At 45.3% G+C, this 13,398-nt stretch overlaps 1 protein-coding gene across 2 annotated transcripts; it reads right to left on the bottom strand.

Moving 5' to 3' along the window:
• Positions 1-3,079: 3,079 nt before the first annotated feature.
• VPS25 (vacuolar protein sorting 25 homolog) lies at positions 3,080-11,386 on the bottom strand. Of its 2 annotated transcripts, none has more exons than XM_088656399.1 (6): positions 11,305-11,386; positions 9,934-10,079; positions 7,817-7,870; positions 6,888-6,976; positions 5,810-5,885; positions 3,080-3,208 (listed from the first exon to the last, which is right to left on the bottom strand). In XM_088656399.1, the coding sequence occupies exons 1-6, from the start codon at positions 11,352-11,354 to the stop codon at positions 3,201-3,203; spliced, it is 423 nt and encodes a 140-aa protein (XP_088512525.1). In that variant the 5' UTR covers positions 11,355-11,386; the 3' UTR covers positions 3,080-3,200. The 2 variants fall into 2 exon arrangements, with proteins under 2 accessions (XP_088512525.1, XP_034992943.1); XM_035137052.3 differs by lacking the exon at positions 3,080-3,208 and adding an exon at positions 4,389-4,957.
• Positions 11,387-13,398: the final 2,012 nt, after the last annotated feature.

Raw genomic sequence — 13,398 nt, 5'->3', positions numbered from 1 at the left:
GTCTACCAGCTCCATCTGATACGCAGGCTGAGACCCTACCTGCCCGCTGACTGTCTCTCCAGAGTGGTGCATGCTCTAGTTATCTCTCGCTTGGACTACTGCAATGCGCTCTACGTGGGGCTACCTTTGAAGGTGACCTGGAAACTGCAACTAATCCAGAATGCGGCAGCTAGACTGGTGACTGGGAGCGGCCACCGAGATCACATAACACCGGTCCTGAAAGACCTACGTTGGCTCCCAGTACGTTTCCAAGCACAATTCAAAGGGTTGGTGCTGATCTTTAAAGCCCTAAACGACCTCGGCCCAGTATACCTGAGGGAGCGTCTCCACCCCCATCATTCTGCCCGGACACTGAGGTCCAGTGCCGAGAGCCTTCTGGTAGTTCCCTCACTGTGAGAAGTGAGGTTACAGGGAACCCGGCAGAGGGCCTTCTCGGTAGTGGCACCCACTCTCTGGAACACCTTCCCACCAGATGTCAAGGAAATAAACAATATCTGACTTTTAGAAGACATCTGAAGGCAGCCCTGTTTAGGGAAGTTTTTAATTTTTGATGTTTTATCGTGTTTTTAATAATCTGTTGGGAGCTGCCCAGAGTGGCCAGGGTATAAATAATAAATTATTACTATTACTATTACTCCAGTGGAGGTACGACCAGAATAAACCGGAGTCAGGAGAAAGGGAGTCAGAGTGGGTGAGATAAAGGAAGGGGGTGAGAACGAAGAACAGGCAATGAGGCCATTCTTAAGAGGTCTAGGGTTGAGGGCACTTGAAAGCTGGTTCTGAAGACACTTCCTCACAGGTCCCAGAAGGAAGGAAATGCTGGACCAGGGAGCAAGCCAGTCCCAAAAGCCCAGTGGAAAGAGAGGAGAATTTCACAGCAGCCTGCACAAGCCTGGCAAGCAATTCAGTTGGTAAACAATAACGACAGAAGACAGTAACACCAAAGGGAATTATACAAGGGAGGGGGGAATCATACTAAAGACTTGAGAAATTCTATACACACATACACCAGGTTGGAGACAAGGATTATACAGTACATGGAAGTTTGTGCGCGTAGAATTTCTCAAATAGACGCACAGCAGGTATGGCTGGCCAGAGACAGGGCACTGGCTCCCCCTGCCGGCCACAGAGTGACCACAGAGTGACCGCGACGGCTGGGCTTCTCCAAGTTCTATTCTCCTATATCCCTAACACAAAATGTGAGGGTGTCCATTGGAAACAAAAGGAAGAAAAATAAAACAAGAGGACAGAGGAAAAGAAGGAAAGTGACCTGCTCAAGCAGCTGACAACTTATACTACGCTTTGGTAAGGGTTAGGGTTGCAGGAATATTTTTGGCCTCTTCACAGCTGCATGCTGACCATTATATAGCTATAGGGCAAGTTTCTTTTTTAATATAAATTTTATTAAACAAATTTAGCAAAACAAGTTGTCAATCAATATAATCCATTACATTTCCCTTTTTTATTCCCTCCCCTCCCTCTCCCACCCCCTCGAGACTTCCCTCAGCTCCCCTCTCTGATTTGTCAATACATATTATTTGTCATGCTGGCCACATGACCTGGAAGCTATACGCCGGATCCCTCGGCCAATAATGCGAGATGAGCGCGCAACCCCAGAGTCGGTCCCGACTGGACCTAATGGTCAGGGGTCCCTTTACCTTTATTATTTTCTGCATGTTATAAATTTGTACATATCATTACTTTATCTGCCACGTGTTCTACCAGTAAACTTGTGAATGTTTATTCAAAACCTGCCAAGCAGTCCAAGTCATTTTGTTGTCTTTTTAAGGAATTTGTGAAAAGTTCCCATTCTTCCTTAAAGTCACGGTTTTGTCTTTCTCACGCATTCTCTGTGTTAACTTTGCCATCTCTGCATAACTCGTCAACTTTTCTTGCCCTTGTTCTTTCGTTGGGATTTCCTCATTCTTCCAATTTTGCGCCAATAAGACTCTTGCCGCTGTTGTAGCATACATAAATAAGTTCCTTGTTTTTCTTGGCAAGTCCTGTCCTAAAATCCCTATCAAAAATGCTTCTGGCTTTTTAATAAATGTCATTTTAAAGGCAAGTTTCAGTGGGCAGCCTTTTACAGCTAAATAAATAGCACACAAGGCAGAGAGTTCAAGGGATGCAAAAAGAGCATCATTTCTTATCTTATCCTTATCTTATCCTTTCTTATCTCTGCTGTCACAAGATTCCTAAACAACAGCACAAGGGTCCTGTTCGAGGGTGTCAGAGGTCATGAGCCAGGAGCAGGTCTGTTAGCGGGTGGAAACGGAGAACTTTTGAACATTGCAGTTTCAAACAGTACTGGGAATTCTTTCTCCTACTTATCACGGAACTTCAATGACCCAAGGTATTCCTCCTGTTCAGGAGCTAGGGGTGTTGAAAGATTTGAAACTAGCTTAAAAATTAAAGATGTAATATAGATACACCCATTGCAAGCCACTAGGGCTGGGTGATATAGCAATATATCGTCCAAAACCGGTTTGAAGTCCGTATCTTTCATAGCGGTTTCATAATTTTTGACTTGGCAATATATCGCGAATCATGATGTGTGTGTGTGCGCGCTATGCAAAAATCACAATGTGGGGGAAAGTGTGAAGCTAGTCAGTGCCTCTACTTAGCTCCATCCTTATTTCAGACCTTGTGAAATATTGGTATATTGCGGTGTTTAGCTGGCGATATATGACAGTGTTGAAAACCAGGTATTGCCCAGCCCTACTCTCCACGTGAGGTCTGTGAAAAATAAACGAACTACGTATTTGGCATTGAAACAAAACCTTAACAGACGGGAGAGCTGGTTCCAAGTTAACAAAACAAATTTCAGTAGGGACAAATGTAAGGTTCTGCACTTAGGCATGATGAACCAGACGCACAAATATAGGATGGGGGACACTTGCAGTAAATGTGGAAAGGATCTAGGGGTCTTGGTGGACCAAAAGTTTAACATGTGCAAACAGTGTGACGCAGCAGCAAAAAAAGAGCTAATGCTTATTCTAGGCTGCATCAGCAGAAATACTGTGTTCATTTCAAGGACAGGAAGAGCTGTTCAACAGTGGACCGGTCTCCCTCAGAAGGCGGTAGACTCTCCTTGGAGGTTTTAAAGTAGAGGTTGGATGGCCATCTGCCATGGATGCTTTAGCTGAGATTCCTGCATTGCAGGGGGTTGGACTAGATGACCCTCGGGGTCCCTTCCAACTCTATGATTCTATGAAAAGAAAAAAAGTCACTGGGCATCCTCAGAGAGAGGTACTTTCATGACACGCTTTCCACGACCTGGCTCACAAGCTTTCTCCTTTTTACAGAAGTGCACGCATTTATCTGCCAATGGAGGGCAACACTTCATGCACCTCCATTTGTTTGTGGCACAATAGCACCTGCTAGTCTTTAAAGGAATCAGAAAACTCTGTGTCCTAACCACCCCTTAAGTGTCAAACTTGACAAAGGATTCTGGAGAACTCAAAAGACTACATGCTATTTTGCAATGTTTTGCTTAGTCTAGTAAAGGTATCATTCTGGATTTTCCTTATGGGATAATATGGCTGCCATTATTCTTTTTTTTTAAGGTCTCCATATTCTTCCTCAGTGGGCCAGGAGCCTGATGTGACAAGATTTCAACACCAGAAGATATGGGTAGGCAAGCTAAGGCCCGTGGGCCGGATGCGGCCCAATCGCCTTCTAAATCTGGCCCACGGACGGTCTGGGAATCAGTGTGTTTTTACATGAGTAGAATGTGTGCTTTTATTTAAAATGCATCTCTGGGTTATTTGTGGGGCATAGGAATTTGTTCATCCCCCCACAAAAAAAATATAGTCTGGCCCCCCACAAGGTCTGAGGTTCAGTGGACCGGCCCCCTGCTGAAAAAGTTTGCTGACCCCTGCCAGAAGAGGATGCCATGAAATTGAAACGGGGCCTTTTGACGGACACAGTGGCTCAGAAAGTTAGTCCTCCTCGGTCTGTCAGTTGATTCTTCTCCCCGGATTGTCAGTTAATTCTTTTCCTGATGCTGACCTGGCGGGACCGCATGGCTGCAAGTAGCTACAAGCAGACCAGGAAGTATGCAATCGACCCAGTTCTGGGAACACTTTGAAATGGCCTGACAAGGACCTCTTGGAACAAAGTATGCCTTGGGATCCTCCCTGGGCAGAACACCATACCAGCCAAGATAATGTTATTTCCCATGTTCCTTTTTGTGAGTGCTTTTAAGCCACTGGTTTACAATCAATTCTACTTTCTAAATGCCAAAATGTGCAGGAGGCTGGTGTGAGGCTAAAAAATGACAAGAGGTGATGTGAGTCATGGGGAGGGGGTGGGGGAAGAGAGAATAAAGACTTGAACTACCCCAGGGGAACAACACATGCATACAGAGACACAAGCACACAGGACTATTCTTGTAAATAGTGTGGTTTAATTTTGCCTAAAGTCCTCAATGCCTTATCCTGCTGTGGATAGCCCAGTCTGCATGGCCTCCTGCCCTGCTGGAGGGAGACTACTAGGTTTTGGATCCCAACTTTGTGGCTCACAGCTGCAAGCGGCAGGGTCCGTGGTGTGCCCTGACTGGGGAGGCCAAACCCAAAGAGCCCACACCTGCTTCGTGTCAGCTGCACCCCGCGAACGCTCTGGTCCTCTACAAATCTATTCAGAGCATCTTCAGAACACCACGACCCCTCAAAAGGGACAGAAGCAGCAGAGGGGAAGAAACCCAGAGTCGGACGCCGAGCCGCCAAGACAACACGTTGCCGTTTTGGCCTTTTGACGCAAGGAAACCGGAGCACAGAGAAGCCCTTCAACCCAAAAAAACACTTTTGCTCAGTTAAGACCGGAAAGCCAGAGGAGAAGGTTGGTTAGAAGAACTTGACACCCCGCCCGTCATCCAGGGTGATGATTTCAGCCTTGTGGTCCTGCTGCAGAGCCTGCAGCGCGCGGAGAAGCATGGCTTCTTCCAAGCCATGGAACTCTAGGAGAGGAGGAAACAGCCTCGGTTGAGGGATATGGCAACCACACATCAATGCTTCCACAAAATAAGCAGCAACCACCACATCTGGTGGTAGAGAGTTCCATAGTGTAACCATGCACTGGGGCGAGAAATACTTCCTTCTGTCTTCAGTAGCACCTTAAAGACCAACAACGTTTTTATTTTGGTATGAGCTTTCGTGTGCATGCACACTTCTTCAGATACACTTGAAACAGAAGTCAGACCCTTATGTATATACAGAGGGTGGTGGTGGGTGGGTGGGAATGGGTGAAGGGCTGATGGGAGTGGTAAACCTGTAGATGGCTGTTAACGACTGCTGATGACTGCAATTGGTCCTGCGGGGAAAAAGCAAGGGCTTCAGAAGTTTCTGAATTGGAACTCATTACCAAGCTTAAAACCATGGAGCCACCTGGGATGAACAAAGACATTGGATTCTTATCTCATTATGCATGATCAAGCTATCCTTAGCACCTCATATTTGAAGAAGTGTGCATGCACACGAAAGCTCATACCAAAATAAAAACTTTGTTGGTCTTTAAGGTGCTACTGAAGGATTTTTTTTGTTTTGCTTTGACTCAGACCAACACGGCTACCTACTTGTTCCTTCTGTCTGTCATTGGATGACCCTGGGTTCTAGTATTATGAGAAAAAGAGGTTTTCCTCTTTTTATCCACATTGTGCATAATGCAGCCTTACTCGCCTTTCCCCTCCTAAACTAGAAAAAACCCAAAGGTTGTAGATTTTCCTCCTACAGGAGTTGCTCCAACCACTTGATCATTTGGTTGGCCGTTTCTACACTACAATGCAAAATCCACCAGGTGCAAGCAAAGCTACCTTCATTCTCTGTGTCATCGCCATTGGATAGCTCATACAATGTGAAAACTGAGTTGGTCATCCCATTCTTTGACACCTGGGAACAGAAGAGGGAGGGGGGGAAAGAGAATGTTAAAACTCTGACCCGCATTTATCAATTTTCCAGTCTCAGATCAATAAGTCAATAAAAACAAAGAAAAATGTTCAACACTTTTCGTAAAAGGGGGGGAAAATCAGTAGCAGAGCAGCAAAACACAGCAATAAAAATAACAGAGGAGAAAAAACAAACACACACAGTTTGAGCAATGTATCAGAAGGCCTTCTACATTTGGCACTGACAATACATTAGAATAGATGCCAGGCAAGCCTCCTCCAGGAGAACATTTGAGTTGTGGGTTGCCTGCATTGAAAACACCATTCGCCCAACCTTCAGAGGCAGGCAGGTTCACGCAAGAGATGACATGTTTTTAGTTTCCAACGTGTGCATGGCTTCAAAGATAAAAAAAAACAGCAGCATTTTTAAAATTGTGCTCAGAAACAGTCCAGCGGCCCATGAAGAAATGAGATATTCTTATTGGAAAACAAAAATCAAAACCAAACAGATGCCGTGGTTAATTTCCTTCTCAAAGACCACATCTCTGGAAGCCTTTTTCTTACTTTTCAAGCTCTGCAAAGCCGTTCATCAAGGCTCAATGCAGGCAATCTGCTTGGGCCGGAATTTGCATGTCAGGCAAGGGAAAAAAAATGTCCCAAGAATCTCAATTTTCACTGGGAAAAAGAACAGCAACTTTCTAGCCCTTAACACTGGGGGGGGGGGGGAGAATGCCTGGTGAAACTTCAGAATGTGGGAGGGGAGGAAGGAGCTGATCCAAGCATAGCTCCATGACCTCAACTAATAGTTTCCAGGAGCATCATTAATCAATATGGGTTATACCAGGCATCCCCAAACTGCGGCCCTCCAGATGTTTTGGCCTACAACTCCCATGATCCCTAGCTAACAGGACCAGTGGTCAGGGAAGATGGGAATTTTAGTCCAAAACATCTGGAGGGCCGAAGTTTGGGGGATGCCTGGGTTATACAGTCCAGAACCTGCTCTTACCCACTGATAGATGAGCTTGCCCCATTCTTCCGGACGCCGCCACATGATCAGAAAGCTAGATTTGTTCTTGTCAAGCCATTCAAGATTCCCTGGAATGAAGCAGAACACTCACATAACATCAGGGCCCACTTGTACTTAAGACAACAGACACTGAATCTCTCCTGTGTAAGAAGTCGATTCCTCATCCTCTAACCCAGCAACCCGGCTTACTTCTAAGATGAGTCTGTGCACAAAAACATTAATGTGATTTAAGTCACACTTACTCGGAAGTGAACCTCACTGAAATTGATGAGAATTGCCGCCAAATAAACATCTTTGGGATTAGGGATTTATATGACCCTCAAGTTTCATGATCTTCTACCCATATAACCCTTTTGCACAGCATTGTACACAGTTTCCCCCCATCCTACCACCAAACAGAGAAAGATCCCACCAGAAATTGCAGCTTGAAGTGTATCATTAAAAATTAAACAGCACAAACTTTCTGATGTCAGGAAACTTCCAGCTTTGGGGTGGGGTGGGGTAACATTTATTTATTTATTTAATTTCAGAATATTGACTTAAAACGTCTCCTGATGATTGTATACCCATTTTTATATTCGGCTGAAAAGATCATACATCTCAACATTTCAGAAACAGGCTAATCTAGAGTTCTCAAAACTTCTGTTACCATTTCAAAATCACATCATTTTATCCCTGTTCTCAGTGACGGCCGGTTGCTTTCCTTACCCCCAATCGGGATAAAAAGGAAGTTCAAACTGTCTTATGGGCCGAGAAGTTTCATTTGCTGACCCACCTTTACTTCTGTAAGGGAGGTGCTTTTGTTTCCCATGCCAGCTGTTAGCCCCCGCCTGGCATTTTAAAAATGAGAACTGGATTAAAACAGTAAACGCAAAGTTAACTCAAAGTCAACACAAACCAATACCCACCTTTTTTCCTGAGTTCTTCTAACACCACAATGATGGATTCCAATGGGAGCTTTCCTGTTTCACAGTTAAGGAAACAGTCACTTGCACAGGATAGGAAAAGGGTATACTGTACAGAAGTCGAGAAAGTAATACAAAGTGGGACAAGTCACTCAACTTAGGACAACTAAAGGAACCTGAAAGGTTTTGGTCTCAGAATTCAGGGGTGGCGGTGTTCAACTGAATTTTACTCAGAGCAGATCCACTGAAATTGACGAACCACAGTTAGTCATGTTTATTAAATTCAGTGACTGTGCTTGAAGCAAACAGTTGAAGCATTCTAGTTTCTCAAGGAGATGACTCTTTTCTTTGCTGCAGTAATGCAGCAGATATGGTAACCTCCCCATCAAGCCAAGCATGCAGCCAACCCAACTCAGAATTTGGTCACTGAGCTGGAAGGGGTCAAAATGACATTAACTCAACCCTTTGCTTGAAAGGCAGAACCATCCACCAACCTCTCAACAGATCCACTAAGGCAACCCTAAACATGTGCAGAAAGCAGGCACCTGCAGAGCAAATAGTTTGAGACGATTCAAGTAATTAAGTTCCATGTTGCAGGGGAGGAAAACTATGCAGAAGTTTGATTCCACCTTGAATTTACATTGCAAAATTGGCTTCCTAATACAGTGCCGAGTAAGAAAACCCATCGTCCAGAAGAGGGCAACGAAAATGGTCAAAGGCCTGGAAACGATGCCTTATGAGGAACGGCTTAGGGAGCTGGGTATGTTTAGCCTGGAGAAGAGAAGGTTAAGGGGTGATATGATAGCCATGTTCAAATATATGAAAGGATGTCATATGGAGGAGGGAGAAAGATTGTTTTCTGCTGCTCAGAGAAGCGGACATGGAGCAATGGATTCAAACTACAAGAAAGAAGATTCCACCTAAACATTAGGAAGAACTTCCTGACAGTAAGAGCTGTTCGGCAGTGGAATTTGCTACCAAGGAGTGTGGTGGAGTCTCCTTCTTTGGAGGTCTTTAAGCAGAGGCTTGACAGGCATATGTCAAGAATGCTTTGATGGTGTTTCCTGCTCGGCAGGGGGTTGGACTGGATGGCCCTTGTGGTCTCTTCCAAATCTACGATTCTATGATCAACGCAGCACAAAAGCAAACCAAGGTAGGTCATTGCAGAAAAACAACCACCTATTTTATAGTAAGAGTAAAATAGCTGCATTGTACTTTTTAACATGGGTGGCGTTTTTGACGCAGGTGGCGCTGTGGGTTAAACCACAGAGCCTAGGGCTTGCTGATCAGAAGGTTGGCGGTTCGAATCCCTGCGACGGGGTGAGTTCCCGTTGCTCCGTCCCAGCTCCTGCCAACCTAGCAGTTCGAAAGCACGTTAAAGTGCAAGTAGATCAATAGGTACCACTACAGCGGGAAGGTAAACGGTGTTTCCGTGTGCTGCTCTGGTTTGTCATGCTGGCCACATGACCTGGAAGCTGTATGCCGGCTCCCTCGGCCAATAACGCGAGATGAGTGCTGCAACCCCAGAGTCAGTCACGACTGGACCTAATGGTCAGGGGTCCCTTTACCTTTACTTTTTAATGAACTAAAGAGAGATATTCTGTGTAACTGAAATGTATTCTGATACAATTCGCCCACAAGGAAATGTCAGCTACTGTCATCTAAGTCCCTCTGTTTTTAATAGATCCAACAGGGCAACAAATATTTTGAGGACATCTGCTCAGCAATGACCCAGACTGCAATACAGAGGGATGACATTTCAAAGAAAAATGAGTATAAAACAAGTTTGAGAAGCAAAAACTTATCTTCTACTCAGCAAAACTAAAAAGGCTAAAAGAGAACTCACATGCTGTTCTGGCCCAAGATAAGGATAGAGCTGCTGACCTAGAAAAAAGCATTTGTTTAAAAATGCAATGTCATTCTGTGCGCGTTCCCTTGTTCTATACTTGTGCAGCAACCCAACTAACAATTGCTGCAAGCCTGAACTGCTTTCCAAGCCTGAACTGTGCACTGTTCTTCCATGACAGCAGGCAGCATTTCATCTTAAAGAAACAGCAAAACTCCTTTGCCTGCTCACCAGGGTAGGTAACACAGTCACAGGCTAGGGGGAGGAAGGATACGCTGCAGTTTCCAGTTGTTGAAGAGTGGGCTCTCCTGCGCCTCTGCAACAGTCATGGTGTAGAGCTTGTTGAGGCGGCAGTAGGAAAGCACTAAGGAACACCAAGCCGTCAGCTGCTTCTGCCTCGTGTCCACATTGGGCTGCAACCTAAACACAATCACAGGGACAGCTATAGCTCCATGCTTGATCAGTTCATTTCAGGAATCCAGCTAAGCAAGTTCCAAAACAGAATCAAGAATTAGAAACTTCCCATCTCCTGTCAGAAAACCCTGGTGGTGATGACGTTCTGGGTCCAGCCGCGTGGCTGGGGAGAGCTCAGAGCCCCTTGGCCGAAGCAACCGCTGCTTCTTCCCCTGAGCTGGCCAACAGATGTGCTTCACATGAAAAATAGGGACAATGGCTGCTGAGACCATATTACACCGGTCCTGAAAGATCTACACTGGCTCCCAGTACGTTTCCGAGCACAGTTCAAAGGGTTGGTGCTGACCTTTAAAGCCCTAAACGGCCTTGATCCAGTATACCTGAAGGAGCGTCTCCACCCCCATTGTTCTGCCTGGACACTGAAGTCCAGCTCCGAGGGCCTTCTGGCGGTTCCCTCATTGTGAGAAGTGAGGTTACAGGGAACCAGGCAGAGGGCTTTCTCGGTAGTGGTGCCCACCCTGTGGAACCCCCTCCCATCAGATGTCAAGGAAATAAACAACTACCTGAATTTTAGAAGATATCTGAAGGCAGCCCTGTTTAGAGAAGTTTTTAATGTTTGATGTTTTATTGTGTTTTTAATATTCTGTGGGGAGCCGCCCAGTGGCTGGAGAAACCTAGCCAGATGAGTGGAGTCTAACTAATTTATTATTATTATTATTATTATTACCAACAATTAAGAGCAGCATGGACTGGTAAGAGTGAAAAAAAAACAAAGCTTTTGGGCCAGCTTCCCTTTGGACCAGGCAACTATCTTGGGTGTCAAAGGGCATCACCAGTTCGGTGCTTTCTGGAAAACAAAAACAAAAAGCAGCCAAGCATCAAACAGGGCGCCCTGAGCAGCAGGAGCAACTGTGGGCCTTAGACTCACAGAACCGCAGAGTTGGAAGGGACCCCCGAGGGTCATCTAGCCCAACCCCCAACTAGATCATACACGAGTCGTGCCCAGCTGAGGTTCCTGTATTGCAGGGGGTTGGACTAGATGACCCTGGTGTGCACCTTCCAACTCTACCGTTCTGTGTTCCGACGGGCTGCTTTAGAGGGTGCGCTCACCCCACCCGCCACCCCACCCCACGGACTAAGGGGGCTGGCGGATTGAAGCGTGAGGCCGAGGAAGGGGTTGTTGGTGCTGCTGTTTTTGGGGAGGGGTCAAGAGGGGAGCCGGGGGACTCACGTGAAGAAGGGCGGGAAACTGTACTGCCAGGGCCACTCGAAACTCATCATCGCCTCTGGGGCGGAGCAGCGCTTCCGTCTCCGAGCGCCAGCTCTCGGTCCGACTCGAAGAGGCTTCCCCCGCTCCCCGCAAGCACCGCCGAAAGGTTCCGGGGAGAAAGAAGCCTGGGCAAAGTTCCCCGCCTCGCGCGCCCATAGAGCTACGCAGCCTCAAGAGCCACGCGCCCTCTTCTGCTGCGGAGTGTCGTCGGGCTGTTAGAGCAGCTCATCTTTTGTTGTTGTGATTGTCGCTATCCGCATGGTTTAAATATTGTGGGGTGGTTTTTTTTGTTTATTTACTTATATAATTCGTAAAAAATTAAAAAGCCCCTTGATCGCGTGTGTGTGTGTGTGTGTGTGTGTGTGTGTATGTATATATATATATATATATATATATATATATATATATATATATATATATATATATATATATATATAAAACCCAGGCATCCCCAAACTGCGGCCCTCCAGATGTAAACATCTGGAGGGCCAAAGTTTGGGGATGCCTGATATAACCCCACACACCCAGACATACACAATCAATATATACACAAAATACACACACACACACACACACACACACACGGACAATCAAAAAGCTTTTAAAGTTATACACGCACACACGCATACATATAAACAGACACACACACACAGTGGTTTTTTCTAGGGCTATGCAGGGGTACGCATACCCCTAATCATTTTGTAAATCTTTGTACTTTTGTCCATTTACTGTATTTATTTTTTCCAATTTGAACTATAAAATGGTGGTTTTCTTGAGTCAAAATGAGAGTACCCCTAAACATTTTTAAAGAAAAGAAACACTGTGAGCACATGCACTCAAGAGGCTTTTTAAATTTATACAAGCCGCTTTGAGGTGGTTTTATGTAGCCTATTATTATTGATTATCATGATAATAATAAATGATCATAATAATAACAACTGCCATTAGCTGTGGGAGTATGCAAGTCTATGGAGCACAATTTTTAAGAGGCAAGTGGCCGCTGAATTTGGGTTTGGAAGTTGTCTGGAGAGCTTTAGGTCGGACCATTAGGTTATCCATTACTGCAGCTGTGTGTATTTTGATGTGGATTGCACACGCACACAAATTTATTGATGTGTTTACCCCACCCATCTGGCCAGGTTGCCCACAATAAAAGGGATTTTATTTAAAAAACAAAAACAAAACAGTCCTTATGCATTTACAATCTGGGAAAATAATGCTCATATTCAATTACTGCTACTACTACGACTGCTGTTGTTATTTTTAAACGAATGCGGAAGCTGTATTTCAATCCAGCAATTAAATAGATTTTTCCAGTGTCAGGGTTGAGGACAGCTTGTTCTGGAAGGAAACGGGCAATTTCCCTAAGCAATTAACTCAGGGGCTGCCAGTGCAAGGAGCCTCAAGCAGGAACTGGTTTATATAACATCAAATGCACCCATGGGCACTTTCATAAAATAAAATAAAAGCACAAGCAAATTATTTACAACTGTTAACCAAAGTCAAAAGCTCTCCTGCCTTTCTGAAGGGGCTGCTTCAGTTGCTTGTTTCCTCCTCCCTTACATCAGCAGTGCCTCCCCTCTCAAAAGGAGAAAGTGATGCCAATTAGTTTCCAGGCCCAATGCAAAGTGATGCTTTAAACCTATAAACGGCTCAGGACTGCAATACCTCCAGGACCGCTGCGACAAACCCAGGACGTTGTCACCAATTATTATGACGGTCCCGGCGTTGTCACAAAAACTTTCGATGATCCCACCTAATATGTGCGGATCCCACCCAAAAGCAATGTGCCTCTCTTTGTATAACTCTATCAGAGTGTTGAAGGAAATGGGTTATTCCCTAAACAACCCACCTATCCTTCTTGCGCCCCAAATAAACTGCCTGTTTAAGTTTGGGGTCTGCTAGTAATCGAATTGCCGTAACACGGCTCAGTATCCTTTCTAACTCCCGACAAGTGTATCAGGAACCACCTTGTGCTCACTGTAAGGATTCCCTTTTTAACCTAAGGTTCACATCCACAGCCTGTTGCTACGTTGTGGCCCTTCCTCCTGGCAC

The sequence above is a fragment of the Zootoca vivipara genome, chromosome 12 (assembly GCF_965207765.1).
Source record: "Zootoca vivipara chromosome 12, rZooViv2.hap1.1, whole genome shotgun sequence".
NCBI classification, from domain to species: domain Eukaryota; kingdom Metazoa; phylum Chordata; class Lepidosauria; order Squamata; family Lacertidae; genus Zootoca; species Zootoca vivipara.
This window is presented reverse-complemented; position numbering and strand designations above follow the sequence as displayed.